Raw genomic sequence first — 20,235 nt, forward strand, 5'->3', positions numbered from 1 at the left:
AAATATACCCATTATACATACAGGATCGATCAATCAATCAATCAATCAATCAATCAAATCCATTGACATTTTCCAAACATAGCGACGAACTACTCTGCACTGCAGACACTTCCGTGTGTTTGTGACGTGTCCGTAGTGTCCTTGCCACTTGCCAGTGCCTCCTCCTGTCTTCTAGACCTAGAGCGCAGTGCAGTGCAGAGCAATGAGCATGCCATGGTGGTGTTTTGTTTTAAATGTGATTTTAAACGGTTTACAGTGACACGGAGCCGGTGAGTGTTCGTCAACCATTACCCGCCTGTCTTGACACTTGTATAAAAGCTCATGCACGACTTTTCAAACGTGCATTTTTAACCTTCTTGAGGTGATGTTGTGTTTTTCAATGGCTAGCCATTCGCTTCATTTCTTAGCGTGTAGCCAGCTAGCATAGCAAGCTTCAAAGTTGACTGGTAGTCGGTGTGATTGAGTTGTGTTGTGTTATCTGATGGGGAGTGTTCTACTGCCACAGCAAACCACAGAGCTGGACTATAATATTGTGCATGTGTTTGTAAATCAATCATATTAATGATTTGTTTATTGGAAAGGAGGGGGAAAAAACCTTGTAGACATAAGCTAACGCTGCTGCCTCAGTGGGGAAGCTGTCAACTTGTTGGCGCCACTACAACAACATTAATTGATGTTATGTGCAGAGCTGTTTTATAGTCGACGGTGGAATAAGTTCATTCATTACATAAATCAGTGCTCATAACGGGTCATATCTGAACCCAAACAGTTATTGAAATTGCTTAATGATATCATGACAGTCTTGTTTCAAGGCTAAGTAGTATGTTTAGTTGTTTACCCACCCACTAGTCAAAAAACATGTATTTTCATTTAATTACAAATATATGAATATTAAAGGAACAAATTAAAGTTAAATGGCATTTAATTATGAAAATGTTAAATATAGTATACAAATTATTCTTCAAGTTTCTCTTATTTCAAGTCTCATTTTACTACTCCATCATTCCAAGCAGAGCTTGACTAACAAAGAGGAGGAAGTGTATATAATGTAAATTCCAGCACATAAACGTTGATTTTCCATTGCAGACTGCTGTAACACTCCTCTCATACTGCTGCGTGACGTACATTGTGGGAACGGCGTGATAGCCTCCGCCTTCTCGTTGCCAGCTAGCTGAGGAGACCAGACGCCATGGACCAGAACAGCACACCTTTCCAGGGGCTGGCTTCGCCAACGGTATTGACCCATTTAGACCTGAGAACAGATTCTACAAATGTCTCCAAAAACAGTGGTTCTCAACCTTTTTCATGTCAAGGACTCCGAGAATTATCTGTATTTGGCCGCCGAACCCCATATGAAAATATGTTGTTCCAGGGACTCCCCCAGAAGCAAAGATTTGAGCTAAAAACGTTCGCTACATTTTCACTATTTAAAAAAAATAGCAGATCTACAAGCTCGTAGCACGGAACTCTGTGCCGCGCTATGAGCTTGTAGATCTGCTATTTTTCAACAGCTAGAGTTTAAAATAATTCTGAAAACACCAAAAGGGGTTCCCGTCAAGAATGGGTTGAACTCACTTTGAAATGAATGAACCCATTATAGGGACATTCACCCTTTTTGCAAAAATAAATAAATGTTAATGACGTTTAGATTAGAAGCTTTAGAACATTTTCCTGGCGTCTTTATGTGTGTAATATGTGGTTTTAGATTTTAGCATGGGCTATGACTTACTTCCTGGACTACAATTGCCATAATGCTTTGGTGAATTCGCCCCTCGATTTTGTTCCGCCGACCGCTCTGTCCGCCGGTTCTTGTATTCTTTATTTTGTTTTACTGAGAATAAGGTTAGAAATAAGTTTAGGGTTAGGCATCGTTTTAGGAATAAGGTTAGGTTTAACCGTTTAAGCATAATTTACTTAGGTTACTTTAGGAATACCAGGCCGCACAGTTCCGCCGGCTGTACGCCTGGGGTGAGTTGGTAAAGGGGCGACTCGTTTGGTATTCGTCTTACTGAGACATGTAGTCCAGGAAGTAAGTGAGCCCAGTGTCCATAGCCAAATCGCGGCCACTCGCTCACTCCCACTCGATCACTCGGGGTCATTCCAGCTTGACCTGGAAATGATTAACGTTCCAATTGTTAATGTGCTCCATCGAGGAGGCGAGTGGAGCCGAGTGGAGGAGCCGAGACCGCATAGAGCGAGTGTACATCAGGTGCAGGCTCGGTGGGGTATTTTGTCTCCTCGCGGCGGATTTCCATTTTCCGCATCACGTGTACATGTTTTTTTCCTTCTCCAGTGACATAAGTCCGCCTCCTCCACATGTGGCACAGAAAACACTGCTTGAAACCCGATACTATGCACCCCCCACCCCCCATCCACTAGCTGCCGGCCGCTGCGGCTGAGTCTCTGACCCAACACACACATGCACGCACACAAATTAAACTAAAAGGTTTTGCTGTTTGTTGAATTAATAGAGCTTCAGAATGATAAAGTAGCCTATCTATAGCCTACATATGTGAAAGTGAAAGGACCACAACAAGCCACTGGCTTTATTGCGTTGTGTGATATAAGCATAATAAAAGTAGGCTATTTGATACACGTCATAAGTGATCGCGGAATGTGCCGTCGCTTTGAAATGACAGCGTAGTACATTCCGATTCTAGAGGCAAATCCACTCCACCACTCTGTCCTCGCATCGAATCCTCTCCTCGCTGGGGGCGGAGCTAAGGAGCGAGTGGAGGATGCGAGGGGAGTGAGCGAGTGTGAAAGTTGCGGTATTGGAATTTGGCTCATGAGACTTGGCTCAGATCTGAACCCATTTGATTTGGCGTTAGGAACTTGTTGCGACCACATGCCCTTGCTGACGTCAACCGCAGGCAGGGTTCGAACCTAGGCTACAACCTTACGCTTGAAAGGCATATGCTGTAACCGATACACTCATGTTAAATTTCTAAAATCATCTAAAAACATGTGACAGCAAGGGAATGACAACATTGGCATTATGGCATTTGTTTATTGACAAGTCTAGACAAGACTTCTAACTCATTTGCCTTTACTGTTTTTGTTTGTATTCTTTTCCTCCCATGTTTGCTTGTGTTGTGTCACTTGTGTGTCATCTAATAGCCATTGCTGATTTGTTAGCCTGGGATCAATAACATTTTAGGGTTTATGATCCGGTCGGAGTTGAAATAACATCATCACGACCAGAACCCCCGGCACTGTGCATTTCTCCCAAATAATTCCCCTAGTATAAAACTTGTTTAGTTTAGTATAATCGCTACGTTTCTTTAGGTATTATAATCGTTTGGTATGTCCATTTTATATTCTAACTCGTAGCGTGACTCGCAAGACTAAACTAATTGATTTGCATTATGTAGGGCATGAAAATGATCCAATGGCAACCGGAACCACAATTATTTTTTTCTTTTCTTCCTTTTTTCTAAACCGGATCACACGGTTAGTTTTAGAATGAAGACCAGGTGTAAAGTCTGGTGACGCGGCTAGTTTACTGATTTGTAGGTTGCTACTGGGGCAGTGTGTCAGTGTTCATATTCACACAGGTTCTCTTTCTCTTCACTGTATAGGCCAACATTACTCTATAAAGTATAAGCCTTGAATAAAATAGGATGCTAGACACTTCCCAATTAACCAAATTTACTCTGGTGTCAATATACAAGCTCACAATGCATAGCAGCAACTAAGTGTATAGGATTTAACCACTTAAACCTTCTATAATTAAATAGCCGATCTACAAGCCCACAACGCTGTAACGCAATTGCAATTGTAGTTGCCTTGTAGATCGGCTATTTTGGGCTAATGTTCCTCAAAGTCTATATGGATGCCAGGGTTCAATTGCTAGTTAAGTGGTTATAATGCAAAATATTTTCTTTGGCCAATTTGCAGGGTGCCATGACCCCAGGAATGCCTATCTTCAGTCCCATGATGCCATATGGCTCAGGCCTGACGCCTCAGCCGGTCACAAACACCAACAGTCTGTCTATTCTGGAGGAGCAACAGAGACAACAGCAGCAACAACAGGCTAACGCAGGTAAAGTGAGATGATGATGTAGTCCAGTCTCGAGTCACACTATATTGGCCATTATTCAACTCATTTTGACGACCTCAGGTGATGTGTCCCAACTTTTTAGCTTTTTAACATTTTTACCCCAAAAAAATGCAGATCTGCAAAGCTCAAACATTGAGAAGTGTTTAGTTTATGTACAATATGTATTTTATATTTACTATTTGATATACTTCATATAGAATTATTGAAGTTAAGTGTTGATTTCATAATTCATATATTTAAGTTTAATATAAATACTTGTTTTTTTTTCTAGCTATGCTTGCTTTTTAATTCTTCTAATTGTCTCCACCAGGCCGAAGGCATGGGGAGAGAGTATGTTTTGCACTCCGTCCGTGTGTGTGTGTGTGTGTGTGTGTGTCCGTCCTTCCTTCCTTCCGTCCGTCCGTTATCAGCTAATCTCCGGCACCGTTGGCCCGAACCATGCCAAACTTTGCACACACACTCCCTGGATGCCAACAACGAACCTCTGCCCCAAATATTCTTCAATGGCCTGTTATAGCGCCACCATGAGGCCGATTTAGGCAAAACACATTTCTGTACATTACTCGTACACATTTTATCCATACATCACACAATTCGGCATACACTATCTTCATAGTCATGTGATCAACACGGATCTGCAGCATTTCCCATCTTCCATCCTGATTGGCTAAGATTGGCTTCCAAAGCTCACATGATTGGTCCGTTTCGAACAAAATGTCGCAAATCACAAACACAATGTGCAATTTCCGTGAAATTATACACGCACATTTCCACTAGGCCGAGGACGACATGCCACTCATTCTTTTCCAAATCAGCCTCATGGTGGCGCTATAACAGGCCAATTCCTGTTTTTAGCTATAACTGCATCGATCTGTATACAACTTATGTATGCGCACTCCCTAGAGGCCATGGAAAAACATTCTCTGCATCCCTCCACATCTACCGGTTATAGCGCCACCATGAGGCCGATTTCTGCAAAACACATTGCTTATGTTAGTCGCACAGATTTCATCCAAATCTCACCTCCCGTTTCGAATGGGATCAGTGTATTGAAACGGGGAAAATCAGGTGCAATCAGGCCTTTCAATAGACTGAGTAGACGTCTACCCGTCTACTCAGGTGCTCAGTAGGTTGATTCCTTCCGATTGTGTCGGTTGATCTGTGCAGTTTAATGCATCGCATGCAGCTACTGGAGCTCAGTAGGTGATCATTCCTTTCAATGCAGCCGTAACATCGAACATGCACTGCTCCCGTGCTTGCGGTTATGTTTAGGTTAGGATTAGAGATGCACTGCTCCCGTGCTTGCGGTTATGTTTAGGTTAGGATTAGAGATAGGGATAGTAATTTCGGAACAAGGAACCTTCTGACTAACGACACGGCACCGCTCCAGTAGCTGCATGCGATGCATTAAACTGCACAGATCAACCGACACAATCGGAAGGAATCAACCTACTGAGCACCTGAGTAGACGGGTAGACGTCTACTCAGTCTATTGAAAGGCCTGATTGCACCTGATTTTCCCCGTTTCAATACACTGATCCCATTCGAAACGGGTGATCTCACGCAAATCGGTACACATGATCTCTGTAGTCATGTGAACAAGACAGTCTGTTGGATTTCTCAGATTCTACACTGATTGGCTAACATTGCCTTCCAAAGTTTTCAGGAGTGGCCCGTTTTGTTCAAAATGCTGCACATGTCCTGCTCATCCAGAATTCTATCCTCAGAGATGCTATGAGTGATCTGGCTCTGCATTTCCTCAACAAAAGAACATTGTTGCAAAAAACAAACAAACAAACATGTTTATATTACTCCTAAACATTTTGCCAAACATCTCACACAGTCCTATCCTCCTGGTGGAGACCTGTGCCCGGAAGGGCACTTTTTCTAGTTTAGAAATGATTCTACTACTTATATATATATATAGATCGCCATAGCTACCACTAAGTTTGACTGAGTCCTGGTTATGGTCATTGCTGTTAGTGGGTCATGGACACCATATTTGGGTATGATAGAATGCCTGGAACACCAATACAGAGCTGGCTGACACATCAAAGTCTGACATCGTAGACTCCATATTTGAGTATGGCTGACCTTGAGACTCCATATATGGATATAGCCAATTCACCGTGACATCATTAGGATGACACCAGCATGCTAGCCGAGAGTATAAAGGCAACTGCAGTCTCAGAAATGGTAATTGCCCTCTTCCACCGATCACGCGGCACAGGACAATGTCTTTGATGTCTTTGAGCCATTACACGTCCCATTGAGGAGAGAGATCAGCCTCTGCTGTGCAATGTTGCAAGGTGGTCCATCATTGGTGTGGTTTGGGCTTTAACCCTGTATTGGGCAGGACTTTTTACACTTCAGACTCCTTCGGCTTGATCCACTTGTAGGATGGACAATAATAATGATAAATAATAATAATAAAATGTACAGTATACCTATTATTATTACTATTATTCCAACTGTCATACATACATACATACATGCATACATGCACACATACATGCATACATAGAGTGTGTGAGTAAATAAAATATTTTTTTTTTCAGGACTGCCTGGGACATCAGGGCAGACCCCTCAGCTGTTTCACTCCCAGTCAGTAGGTGGCACCACCACTACTGCCCTGCCAGGGAACACCCCCCTCTACACAGCCACACCTCTCACCCCCATGACCCCCATCACACCTTCCACGCCGGCTTCAGAGAGCTCTGGAATAGTGCCACAGCTACAGTAAGTTGCATAATTATGGTTCTTCTATTTTACCCCATTGTGCTTGGTAACTTGTTTTAGCATTTTGTAGCAGACAGTGCAACAAAGCCAGTACTAAACTATTCTTTGAAAGGGTGCACTATGCATTATCTAGCAAATAAATAATATGGGAATATTGAGTATCTACTCAATATTTAAATTATTCTGACCCGGATCAGGTGCAGAAAAGCTTGATTCTTCTTCTTTTCCTTTCGGCTGTTCCCTTCAGGGGTCGACACAGCGAATCATCTGCATTGAGCAAAACATTGAGCAGCATGGAGTTTGGAAGCGCTCGATGGAAATCACACAATTGTCCTTTGTACCACCTGTTTCTAAAGTGCACATAATGCCTGTAAGCGGCCCTCGGCAGTTGAAATGATGACAAAGTGGTGGTCTCAACGGGTGTATTTTTCTGTTCCAACACCGTGAAAACTATAAAAAATGAATAAATACAATTACGATCAATTTACATAATTTCATAGTTTCACTCATCAACAATAAAATCAGTGTATTTAAACTTTATAGTAGATTATAAATTCAGTGATGTAACACAACAATTCTATTATAAGACCAATACCAAAAGAACCAAATGTACCCACCCTATACCAAAACAAAATGCCAAACAAATAATAATTAAACCCCCAAGGGAAATCATGAAAGAAACTCCAAACACAAGAAACAAGCATGTACCTCACTCCGCTTTAGTCTGCTATCAAGGGCGCTGAAAGGCTGCATGAACCACTTGAACCTCGCATCAAACGGTCATCATGGGTCTTTCATCAATGGTCACAAATAGCATGACAGGCACTGTCAAACAATATAAACAAGTTCAGTCTTATTGTTCACTTAAGCTGTGTCTTACAGGCAACATTTACTTCATTGAGTAGGCCTACAGTATGAATGTGCACTTTGCATACAAGCAATCAAACGTTTCATTTCATACCTTGCTGTGCAGTGTAACAAAGGCACGCTGTGCAAACAAATGCTGGTGTGCGTCTCTTCCCCTCTGCCACTCTCTGGCTCGGTGTGAGTATGGTGTGTGAGGCTAGCAGGCCTCAGCTAAGTGTGGTGTGGTAACAGGAAGTTTCAAAGTATAGGTGAACCGAAATACAGGAAGTTTCAAAATAAGATAAACAAAATAACAAATGAACTTCAAATTTAAGAAATGATTGAAGTTAGGATTACCAGTGTCACGGACACTTACAATGCCGTAGGAAGCAGGCCGTTGCATTATTGAAAACATGCGCTTACAAACACTTTTTCTTGACAGAAAGTAGCTCAGTCATAACATGCCTGGTGGATTTTTATGAAACAAACTTTTCAGATACTATTCTGTTTGGATGTATGGGCTGTCAAGGCCAGAAAGTAGTTTTTTGCCACTCTGTAGGCATTCCTGGATAACTTTGTTGCACTCATAGCCTCTGTTAAGATATCAATTATTATTGTGGCTTCTCTTGGTTTTATGTGTTGAAGATCTGCATTCATTTCACTAGGAACATAGTATCTACAGTGAATCTTGGTTGCAAGCTGGATTTGAAGACCATCGCCCTGAGAGCTAGGAATGCCGAGTACAACCCCAAGGTAGGGCTGTAACATTAATTTTCTTAATTGATTCTTCATCTGTTGAGTATGTTTTCCTATATACAGGTTTAATGTTTGTTTTTAGTTCAATGTTTGTTTTATAAACGCCATTGACAATGAAGGGAAAATGTATGTCATCTTCAATGTTTTGGATGTTTTGACAGTTTGTTTTACATCACCATTACATCACCTAATCAACATGAGTTAGACTTTAATATATTAGCTTTATCTATGTATATAATGTAGACTGTAAAATGGGTGTAAAAATGTAGTTAAAATAGACTAGGGGCCACAAACGTGTTCAACTCCGGGCACAACTAGAAACCTTCATAAAATGTTAATATACAAAAGTAATTTAGTAGCATAGTAGATACTTTTGTAGTTTAGTTAAATCGTAAAGTTTCTATGCAGACAAACGATCAGTGAAACCACTCGAAATGTACTATAGGCCTTGAACATATGATCTTGAATGTACAGTATATGTTGTAGGATTTAAAATGATTTGCGTGCATGTCAAATAAGTCAAATAAATAAGATTAAATATTAGGGATGCACCGAAAGGGAAATTATTGGCCGAAACCGAATATAGGAAACCGAATATCCGAATAGATATATAATAATATTATATATCTTTTTTCCTACCATAGCTGTCATGGCACCTTAAAGCTACCTGACTTATGGCAAAATAAATGATTATGGCAAAACTTAACTTAAATAATAATCACTTATGGGTCCATAAAACATTTATTCAGCTCTTTTGAATGCATTAATTGCATACACTATTCGGTGATATATTTTCTGCCTATTCGGGCCAAAACCGAATAGGCCGAAATGCATTTTTAGCCATTTTGTGCCGAATATTTTCTGCGGACGAATATTCGGTGCATCACTATGAAATATCAATACCATGCTCTCCTCTTCTCTCCAAGCGTTTTGCTGCTGTCATCATGAGAATACGAGAGCCTAGGACCACTGCTCTTATCTTCAGCTCTGGAAAGATGGTATGCACAGGAGCCAAAAGGTCAGTACAACCAACTATCGGCGGCGGTGGCTCAGGGGTAGAGTGGCCGGATGGCAACCGCAAGGATGCCAGTTCGAACCCGGGCTCCCCCAGAATTGGTGTCGAAATGTCCTTGAGCAAGACTCTGAACCCCTAATTGCTCCTGATGTGCTGGTTGGTGCCTTGCATGGTTTCTGCCGCCATCGGTGTGTGAATGTAATGCACAGTCTATGTAAAAGGCGCTATATAAATGCACCATTTATCATAGGTTGTGATGAATGTTGCAGTCTAAACAACTTGGGAGTCATACACACCTCATTTCATGTTCTGTGGGATCTCATCCCTCTTGCTTCCTTCTCTCTCTCGCCCTCACATGTGGTCTCTAGTGAAGAGCAGTCCAGGTTAGCGGCGAGGAAGTATGCCCGTGTCGTTCAAAAGCTGGGTTTCCCTGCCAAGTTCCTGGACTTTAAGATCCAAAACATGGTGGGCAGTTGTGATGTGAAGTTCCCAATAAGACTAGAGGGACTGGTCCTGACACATCAACAGTTCAGCAGGTATCTTTACTTTTTTTTTTTTTTACCTCCATTTTAAATGTCCAAACTCTGGCTTATCTCTGACTGGTTAGACACTGCGTCGGTAATGGTCTCAAAATGTTATATCGCACTGTTGCAGTTTGCACTCTCATCTCATTTCACTCTTTTTGTCCAATAACTGTTTCATTTTGGGACATGTGTATTCGCCACTTTTGACTGAGACCAAAACGATATGAATGAAAGTTGATAAAGGGACATTTTTTATGTTAAGAACAGGTTGAGGGCCGGACGGAGATACTTAGACGGGTACTTAGTACGGTCTGGTGCCCGAGACGGAGATTGATAAAAAACGACGGAGATTAATGATATCAAAACTGGTCGCATTGCTTCACAGCCTAGGACCGCTTGTTGCGCAATCCTCGATTTTGCGCAACAGTGAGACGTCATCGAAAATGTTCCCCCCCTGTTTAGCCGACGACAACGAAAATGTTAATAACTCACACTCTAAATCACCCCGCCTAATTATGAAAAAATAAGACGGGCAAAAATAATCTTATGATATTTAGTCGACTAAAACTAAAACACTCCGGGTGACTAAAATTAAGTGAAAACTATTCAAGAGACTATGACTAAAACTAAAATAGAAATTTGCTGCCAAAAACAACATTGACTGTAACGTTATAATGTTAACGCCGTATGTCTTATCTGTCTGTTCCAGCTATGAACCAGAGTTGTTTCCTGGTCTGATCTATAGAATGATCAAGCCTAGAATTGTCCTGCTCATCTTTGTGTCTGGAAAGGTCGTATTGACAGGTGAGTTCTCTCCTTGGCAAACTAAAACAAGTTAACTGTTTTGTTGGCTAGCTAGTATATCCTCAACTTCTGTGTATATCTCAAAAAAAGTCCAACTTATATTAAAGGATATTGGATTTGCTGCAGGACAGAAATGAAATGCATTTGTATTAAGTTCAACGTAGTCAAATAAGTTTCACCACCACAGGTGAAACTTAAATGTTGCTCTGAAATGTGCTGTGTATACAGAATAACATAACACAGTATATTAGTATAACATACACAATTTAATTGAATCCCACACACTGTCACAACGCCTAGGCATAACAGGGCTACTATATAATGTAATTCATGTAGCTGCTGGTAATGGCAGAACCACTGATATACAGTGTGTTTATGCGTATATGTATATGTATCTGTCCAGGTGCCAAAGTGAGAGGAGAGATCTATGAGGCGTTTGAGAACATCTACCCCATCCTAAAAGGCTTCAGGAAAACCACGTAGACTCCTGCCCTCCTCCGCTTTCTCCACCCATCTCCCCCTCTTTTACTTGGACTGCCATTTGGGCTGTTGTACAGGGACGTGATCTAAGTTTTGTTTTTTTACAGTCCTGCACGTGCGTCCATGCGCACACATTTCATGTTTTTGTTTGTTTGTCTGTCTTGTCTGTCTCATATCAAATAATTGCATATTTTCAAGTTCTCAAGTTCTGCAGCGAATCCATGGTTGTACATAGACTTTAAATGAATGGATACAGAAGTCTCTGTGTTGCAACAACGTTGAGCGGTAGGAGGAACAACGCTGTGTCATTCAACAGTACAGCACACGGACTGGAAGGACTGTTGTTTTACGCTGTTTTTAAGGTTTTTTCCACGGATTGTTTCTGGTTGCACGTATCGTCTGGCTACATTCCTTTTTTTATGTAAGAAGACAATATTTTTGATCAAGCAGTTTCAGTTTTATCTGTTTAACTTAGTGTTTGGGTAAGTTGAAACAACATACGCGTTCTTTATTAAGTATTGTTTGCATTTGTATTTCCTCTAAACAGTTAAAGGATTAGTTTGCCCAAAAATTACTTATTTTCTCTCAATTACACACCCCATGAAGCCTTGGATGAATTCATCAAGATTTATTTTATTTTTTGTCTCATTCCTAAGCCAATAATTTGATGACCGGTGGAGTGTTCTTTTTTTAAAATATATGTTTATTGGTAGCGGGTTTCAACAATTTAAGTTCAGTTTGAACATACCATTTTTTTCCATTTTCTCCCTCACCCCATCCCTCCCCCCACAGTTTTCGTCATTATTAAAACACGGCGGAGTGTTCTGCTGGAGACATTAGCATCTTTTCATCAAATTATTGGCTTAGGAATGCGACAAACAACATCTTCATGAATTCAAGGCTTCATGGGGTGTGTAATTGATAGGATTAAGGAAATAAGTCGTTTTTTGGGGTGAACTAGTCCTTAGTTTAAGCCCTATATACTGTACTTTGTCATACAACTAATAGAAAAAAATAGCAGATTTACAAGTTCACAATGGGTTGCATACCAATGCATTTATTGTGAGCTTGTACATCAACAATATTTTTTTGCCATTTTGAAGATTAGATTTTCAACTATGACGTACCCAAAATAAGGACTCGGGGTGGAACGTGGTTAAATCAACTCCATTCCCCCAAGGGGTGATACATGAGCGCAGACCACCAGGCAATAGGTTACACAATAATAAGGGTAGACAAATTGGTAGACACATTTGTTGTGGATATCCGTAGCACTGAAGCAAATGCATTTTGGGCCCCTGCGAATAGAACTGGCCCATATGATCTAGATTGTCTCAGAATGTTTACCATGTATTATATTTGGTATCCAGTACCGTCTTCCATTTATCAGCACTGAAAGATGGACAGGACAAAACCAGGTTTCATATTGCCGGTTTGCCACAGTATTCAGATTAACTTTTAACTTCAATCTGTCCAAGGTTGTTTTCGCTCTTTTAATCTTTTAAATTTGTATTCAAGCTCTTTGTTTTTATGATTTCACCCTTAGCATAGACAAATGAATACCCCTGGAGCCTAGTCTTAGTTGTCCAGAGCATGTGCTCAACCAGAAATGGTATGATTCGATGTGGTTAAATATGTGATACCAGAGCTGTGATTGACGTATGGACCAGATATGAATGTTAATTCATCCTTGTTCACAGGTGACTGTATTGACAGGGGGGAAAGCCAAATATTTGGGAAGTAAACGGCAAGCTAAGATTAACCACTTAAGGCCTATTTTATATTCAGTCATAGGATGGTGTTGCACGACAAATGTTGCTGTTCTAGATGCGTTGTGACACTAGGGGCCCTGTTTTTGTCAGTGCTAAACCTCTTGTAACCTCAACTTCTTCGCCTTTTTTACTATTTTGAAAAACATTTGTTGAATAGTTCAAAAATTCACAAATTCACGTGTTGATGTAGATCGGCTTGTTGAACAACTTTAATGTTTTTCAAAATGGTGAAAAAAAGGGCAAAGAAGTTTCTCACTGATGAAAACAGGGACACAGGTTTAAGCCTACTTTGTTTTACAATATCATAGTAAGGCTTCAGTCTGAGAAAGCCTGCCAGTTCCTGTCCTGGCTTCAAATTGTTTAATTTGTTGCCCTGTTCATAATTAAAAATGTATATATTTCCTCAAAGATTTTGCTTTCTGTATAATAAAGGGATATTTCACATTTCCGTTCTCCAGTGTGCACACTGAGTGAGTCACTAACATGGCTCCTTGTCCTTGAACAAAAACACATCCAGTCACAATTGAAAGAACGCTAAATTAATTACATCTCGGTCACCAACTGTTTAGAAGATGTGAGGATTGTCTGGGACTGACATGTCAAATAGGGAGTCATTAAAGTAATATAGCATTATGTACTTAGCCTGGCATTAGAAAGACTTGATAGCGTGGATTCAATCACACAGTGAACCCACATTATCAGTCTGGATAATGCCAGGCTATTACTTACATGGCCTTCACCTTTATCTTGAGAGGATTTAGTTCTACAATTCTATCGAGTTCAATACAAAATGAAAGACTTGCTCTTTAATGAATGACCCACCACCTTATTTACCATTAGTGATGTGTCAGTACGTCAACATACAAATGTGGTGGCTGGGGATAATGAAGCTAATTCTAGTTATGTTTTATTTGTTCCATTACATGTCAGACTACAGCGGAACAAAATGTGGAATCAGTCGTTTTACAATATTACGTTATTCACAGACCAATCTGGGAACCCATTTGGTAAAAAATAATTTCCCTTCACAGACAAAAAGGCTGATGAATAGTTGAGTTTATTTAAACAATGGTGGGTCTTATATATGATGAAAAGGGTACTTGGACAGTCAATACACAGGCAGTTCCAGTTCCTCAGGTTTTAGATAGGACAGTGGTTGTCTATAGAAAACTGAAGTGTGACATCACTGCCACTAGAGGGGGCTATCCCCCTGGGTCACAGTTATTTTCCATTGAAAATAACATTAAATGTATGGTCTCAATAGCATAGTGGCATATAACAAATTAATCCAGGCTGTTAAAATGACCACTTGGTATTTTATATACCAAGTGACCCAGGGGATAACAGAGTGATGGAAATGCAAAAAGGGAAAAAAAAGCCTGGGTACTGAGGCTAGGACTTCGATACTCTATTCAGACTGTTGGAAAATGTACTTTACTAGAAGTTGTAATGGTTTAAGAAGTGGCAGCAACTAAAATTGACCATTGTATCAAATATATTAATACAATGATACAAGACAAACGTAAGTTGGGCTGTGCGCAGGGCGTTGGCATTTCAGAGGAGACAGAAGATATTCAGCTCGTTTTTCTATCTCTTCTAGACCGTGAAGGAGATCGGTCAATGGCTGCAGAAATTCAGTCCCTGAATGGCAGCTGGAGTTCAGATCCTTGGAACATCATAAAGGCTTGACTTGTGAATGTTCAGCTGAATTGGGGATGGTATGTGGCATTGTATTTATATGTGTTGCTCTGAGCTGAAGTCCTGCTTCCAAATGAACTCTGGGCAGTAATGGTTGTCATTACTACAGCTAACAGAGCATGTGTAGACAGCCAGCGTCCCCCAATCAATACTGGCCCCTGTGGAGTCTACAGATAGACTGTTTAACAACTGGGGCATCACCTGGAGAGAAAAACACAGGACTGTTTAACAACTAGTGCTTACCTGGAGATGTGCAAAGTGCAAACAGACAAGTCTAACACAACGTTAGGTAACTGAACACACTTGATGTCACAACATAACACCACACCAGTCAAACTACAGAGGTGAGGTGAGCAATGCAGTTACCTGGAACTCAAAGTTTCTCTTGGCACCACAGGTGCATGGTGGGATATCCTGATGGGCGGGGATGTGCTGGGAGGAGATCCACAGAGGAGATCCCCCTCGGCTGTAACGCAGCACCTTAAAAATAACAACACTGTTAGACAGATAATCATACAATATGTGAGTGGATTGTTCCCCCCCGTCTGGTTTTAATGGCTGCATTACAGTAAAGTGATGTAATTATGTACGTACCTGAACTTACCTGAATGATCTGACTAGCTGTTCTATTATTTTCCTTTACATACTTAGTTATGATATAGGCATTACTGATGATTATTTATCAAATAATAAAATAACATCTTAAATATGTTGTAAAGCACCAATAGGCATCCCCACAATATTGATAAAAATATTGTTATATTTGATTTTGTCCATCAGCCAGCCTTATGTATTAGCAATAGACTTTTCTTACTTGATGTGGTTCTGAAGCGATCCTCTTTTTAAACCTCTGGACCATTTTGTTATCTTCTGTCTCATGGATGGCCATCTCTTCCAGGTCTGTCTCTGCAAGGGCTGCAAGTGAGAAACGAAGAAAATGGCACATAATCACTGTTGGGCTATTGCGTTTCATGGTGTTAAACGTTTTAAACCATCAACTGATGAAGCAATAAGGCTGCAACTATTGATTGCTTTTTTTCGATTTATCAAATAAACGTGACGCAAAATGTTTTAAATACTTGTATAATGAACCGATTAACCACTTAAGCGTTATTTTTATATTTCACCGCACAACGTTGTAATGCAAAAACTGTGAAAATAGCAGATATACAATATAAATTGGGCAGTCGTATTCCAATTTGGATCAAACTTGGCAGATGACTCAGGGGGGTAGTGTCAGGACCTGTGCTATTATGAATTTATTATTTTTGTTCAAATTGGTCGCTATAAGAGCATGTGGTGCAACTTGCAAGTGCAGTAGTGTCTAATCTAATCTCTGAGCTATTCTACCATAGTTTATCATGTTAATGTTGGAAATGAATAGAGAACAGTAGGATAGCCGAGCTGGAGAGGCGGCAGCTTACCATCTGCTAAGGAAGGACAATCCACACTCCTCTGTATGATCTCCTCCTCCTCCTCTCTTTCGTTCTCCTTCGTCTCGTCCCGATCCTGGGCCTCTTTCTCTGGCTCAGTGTCCAGTTCAGACTCAGGGAAGAGGAACAAAGAGGCTGTGGTGCTGAGAGCCCCTACATAGTTACATAGAGGGACAAGAAGTACAACAGAAAGACGAGTCGTCACAGGGTTCGTCACAAAGTGTTTCTTTTTACGTTTTCAAATGGTAGTGAAAATAGCAGATCTACAACACATACAAATAGCAGATCTACAACACATACAAATAGCAGATACACAACGCGTCCCGTCGTGACGTGTTGTTTATCTGCTATCTGCCGCAGTTTGAAGATGAAATATGAAATTATTAAATATAGCCTATTTTTATTTACAAATTGCAGCATTTAACTCCCATTTCATTTTATATGGTTATAATGTGGTAATATTCATGTAGAAAACAGAAGAAGAAATGATTATTATAACTAAAGCTAGCAAAATAAACTAGAATAAAAAACAGTACAGTAGTACCGTAGTGCATCCCGTGGATGCAGAGGTCGTTGTTTTATTGCGTCCCTTAACTATAAACTGCGTTTTGGGATGCAAAATGCACCCTATTTTAATCTCTGTTGTCATGTGCTCTCTGTGCAATTCTTGTTCACAAAGCCTAAAAAGGCAAACTGAAAATGTTGTTTCATTATGTTCCAATGCCAAAAACACAATTAAATCATGAATCACAATTATTTGAATGACAATTAATGGTCAAATAAAATGTCATGATCGTAACCCCACACACACACACACACACACACACACACACACACACACACACACACACACACACACACACACACACACACACACACACACACACACACACACACACACACACACACACACACACACACACACACACACACACACACACACACACACACACACACACACACACACACAATGGAAACCATCCAAACCTTGGTTGCAGCATTCCTTCTTGTGTGTGTGTTTCCAGTGCAGGGTCTGGTGGTGCTTGCTACAGTAGGTGACGGTGTGACAGCGAGAGCATGCTTTGCTCCCAGGACAACCACACACCCAACACAACTTCAGTCCAGAGACAGGCAGCACACTGGGGTCAGGATCACTCGGTGTCTCCGTCTCATCCTCTGGTACAAACACACACAAAAAACACATATCATGATAAAAAAAAAGACTTGTAAGTTGTAACTCAATTTTTGGTTTTCATTTATGTAATTCAAAGGTGTCTCTACAGGATATTTTCACCATAGGGCCAAATGCATGTTGTGATTGTGAAAGCTACAACCTGTAAGCTGTATCTCCATCGTCTCCATTTAGACGTACAATGTCTCAATTACAATTAACCACTCAACCACTGATTTATAATTTATTAACGAAACAGACTGGTATTATTATTAATCATCTTGTTTTATTCATTAAAATACATCCTGCATTGTCACCCATGTCACTAAGGTAATAAAAATAATCCCATGATATGATATGATCATATGACAGCAATTCAAGTGGTTTTCATTTATGTATTTTTCATTTACAGTTTAAATGACCCTAACCTGGAATGCTTTATTGGAATGTTTTTAATGCCAAACAGTGCTCCTCTGAGTTCCAATTACATTTATTTTACATGAATTAATTGTAAAAAGTATAAGTTAGAGGCAACCACATAAACTGTACAAAGAATATGACGAAGTCTTTTGTTTCAGACTTCACAAGACAATCAACTAAATTGAACAATAATAATGATGATTATTATGGTCAGTTATATAAATCTACAGACCTGATGGGGGTTCGTAGGGGTAGAATTCATTCCTCCTGTGTAGCTGGCTCCTAAACACTGATATGTTAGAACAAACAAAGGACTTGATCAACATCATGTGTAGAATAAGATGCACAAGTGTTTTTGATTAGCAGTAGTAATCACAAGATGAGGGAGGCATGGAGAGGTCAGGATACTGTGGGGATCAAAGAGGGGCCAAAACAAAAGATAGGAAGAGGTGTTGTATTTAGGAGAGCATTAGTCTTAGGCCACAGACCCTCATAACTCAGTGTGCAAATGGAACAAACTGACACTTCGAATCTATCTGGTTCCATTTTACACCATCCAGGTTGCAGATCTGCAGATAACTATCAACAATTTAACAATTTAGCTAGGGTGGGGTCGCCGGACCCCACTTTTGCTGCGTTTCCACATACTAGTCCCCGCACTGCCTGCTGCGACCGGTCCAAAGTGGGCTCAGTGTGGCCGAAAAGGGCACCAATTTTTGCCCCACTCCCTGGGTGGTCTGAGGCAGGCCAAACAGGGCCAAATCGGTGACAAGTAATGCTGCAGACAGTACTTGCTACTGATTGCCCAAATACCTGGGGATCATGATGTTTCAGTAGACTAAAGTGAGTGAGGACTTATATTTGATCTTACATCCGGTCTAGACCATAATATCACACAGCGATTTAGAAAGACCAGGCTTTCCTCTGAGGTGGAAATCTTGGTGAGGCGAGATTACTGGGTTTACAGAAATGTAAGGAATCTGATCCATTTGGTTCGTACAGGTAGCTGGAGTACTGCCTGCACAGGTGATTTGCATTGGTGTGCAGGACTATTGGCCACTTGTTTGTATTACATTGTTAGGCAAGAAGCAACGATCTCCACCTATGTACTTGCAAAGGTGTGACTGCTATGCAAAGCTGTGGATTAGAGAAGGTACCACTGTGCTATGGAAACGTTAGATACGGGTATTTTGAGTGCTGGGCTGTGCATGGCCATAAGGTGCGGGTGTGGTGCTGGGCTGCTATATCGATACACAGTTTTTGAGAACCGCTGCATTAAAGAATAGGGGAGCAGAGAAGATTAGTGAGGATATAGCAGATGGTAAAATTTAAAGGGGCGAATGCTGGAGAGGGATCTTTGAGTTGAGAGAATGCCTCAAATAAGCCATTAGTAGTGTACCTTATGTAATACCTTTCATACAGCTGCTGTCATTGTGTGCATAGCATTCAGGGCTTTTGCAGCAGAACAGGAAAAGTGTTCTGTGGAAACTTTTGTCCTGATTGGCGATCGGCGCATACACCTGAAGCAGAGGACAGAATAAACTGATAAGTGACAGAACATTTTATAATAATAATAACAATAATAATAGCGGCGGTGGTGGCTCAGGGGTAGAGTGGCTGGATGGAAACCGTGAGGTTGCCAGTTCGAACCTGGGCTCCCCTGGGCGCTATGTAAAGCGCCTTGGATAAAGGCGCTATATAAATGCACCATTTACCATTTACTTTATACAGTGCTTTTCCAAGTAACCAAAGTCTTCTCGAAGTCTTAAGGTCTGGATTAATTAGTTGATTTGTTCAGATTGAAATATGCAAAAGCTAAATCATTTGTGATATTATATTAATTAGCCTACGGCTACATACATTGCAAAGTATTCACCCCCAGTTTAGCCCCTGACCCCTTCTGTATTTGGGACCCCAAATACAAAAAAGGTATAGCCTACAATACATTGAATACAAGGTTCCGAAAGGGGCTACCCCAGGGGACAGGTCTGAATCACACTGTGTATTATGTAATACCACGAATGTACGTATGTAATACCACAGCCACATGTAGGCTTCTAGTTCTAGGCCATTATTAACGAAAATAAAAGCCTATGTACCGAGACTAGGCCAGGGCACTTACCTGCAGGAGGAAAGCCAGTGGCAGGTGGCATTTGTCACACTCCAGACAGGATGGAGATGGCAGGTCCCTCAGGCTGAGCCACGCCGGTTTACCTCCTACCTTACTGGGGAACTGCGGGCTGCGAAGCTGCCACGGCTCTGCGTCTTCCAAAAAACCCAGGACAACTTCTTTGGTTTTTGTTGTTGTTGCTGCCATGTTGACGTTTTGTAAAGAAACGTGAACGCTGAACGATCAGCTCAGCTGTCACTGGGCTGTCACGAAGAGGGCGCGGCCAAAAACAAACTTAACGTGTGTTGTGGAGGAGGTTTTGAGGTAAACACATCAACATGCATGTGTCGTTGGCGGTGCTGTTCAGAAATCCGTCCGGGGGGATGTCGAGACGGTTTGTGTAT

The 20,235-nt window shown here is 40.9% G+C and overlaps 3 protein-coding genes across 4 annotated transcripts in view; 2 read left to right on the forward strand and 1 right to left on the reverse strand.

Annotated features, from left to right (window-relative positions):
- hipk3b (homeodomain interacting protein kinase 3b) overlaps positions 1 to 20,235 on the forward strand; it is a 307,389-nt gene that overhangs the window by 286,296 nt on the left and 858 nt on the right. The window lies entirely within an intron of this gene.
- On the forward strand, positions 126 to 13,443 carry tbp (TATA box binding protein). Its single transcript, XM_079497603.1, has 9 exons — positions 126 to 269; positions 1,087 to 1,234; positions 3,901 to 4,045; positions 6,622 to 6,802; positions 8,314 to 8,401; positions 9,331 to 9,422; positions 9,788 to 9,955; positions 10,653 to 10,747; positions 11,151 to 13,443. The coding sequence occupies exons 2-9, from the start codon at positions 1,190 to 1,192 to the stop codon at positions 11,228 to 11,230; spliced, it is 894 nt and encodes a 297-aa protein (XP_079353729.1). The 5' UTR covers positions 126 to 269; positions 1,087 to 1,189; the 3' UTR covers positions 11,231 to 13,443.
- pdcd2 (programmed cell death 2) lies at positions 12,083 to 20,221 on the reverse strand. 2 transcript variants are annotated; one of them, XM_079497602.1, is made up of 8 exons: positions 19,844 to 20,221; positions 19,133 to 19,241; positions 17,954 to 18,010; positions 17,118 to 17,306; positions 16,122 to 16,283; positions 15,512 to 15,603; positions 15,064 to 15,177; positions 12,083 to 14,898 (listed from the first exon to the last, which is right to left on the reverse strand). In XM_079497602.1, exons 1-8 carry the CDS (start codon positions 20,036 to 20,038, stop codon positions 14,734 to 14,736), a joined length of 1,083 nt encoding a protein of 360 aa, XP_079353728.1. In that variant the 5' UTR covers positions 20,039 to 20,221; the 3' UTR covers positions 12,083 to 14,733. The 2 variants fall into 2 exon arrangements, with proteins under 2 accessions (XP_079353728.1, XP_079353727.1); XM_079497601.1 differs by having other exon boundaries at positions 15,512 to 15,612.

The sequence above is a fragment of the Electrona antarctica genome (genome assembly GCF_951216825.1).
Source record: "Electrona antarctica genome assembly, chromosome: 3".
In the NCBI taxonomy this organism is placed as follows: domain Eukaryota; kingdom Metazoa; phylum Chordata; class Actinopteri; order Myctophiformes; family Myctophidae; genus Electrona; species Electrona antarctica.

Bases quoted from the DNA above. Each gene is read 5' to 3' on its own strand.
- pdcd2 (XM_079497601.1), bottom strand. From the start codon at position 20,038: ATGGCAGCAACAACAACAAAAACCAAAGAAGTTGTCCTGGGTTTTTTG. The intron at 16,284-17,117 runs GTTTGGATGGTT...GTAACTATGTAG, and splicing joins GAAGGAATGCTGCAACCAAG to GGGCTCTCAGCACCACAGCC. The intron at 15,178-15,511 runs GTAAGAAAAGTC...GTTATTTTTAAG, and splicing joins TCGCTTCAGAACCACATCAA to GTGCTGCGTTACAGCCGAGG.
- tbp (XM_079497603.1), top strand. From the start codon at position 1,190: ATGGACCAGAACAGCACACCTTTCCAGGGGCTGGCTTCGCCAACG. The intron at 1,235-3,900 runs GTATTGACCCAT...GCCAATTTGCAG, and splicing joins AGGGGCTGGCTTCGCCAACG to GGTGCCATGACCCCAGGAAT. The intron at 6,803-8,313 runs GTAAGTTGCATA...TCATTTCACTAG, and splicing joins GGAATAGTGCCACAGCTACA to GAACATAGTATCTACAGTGA.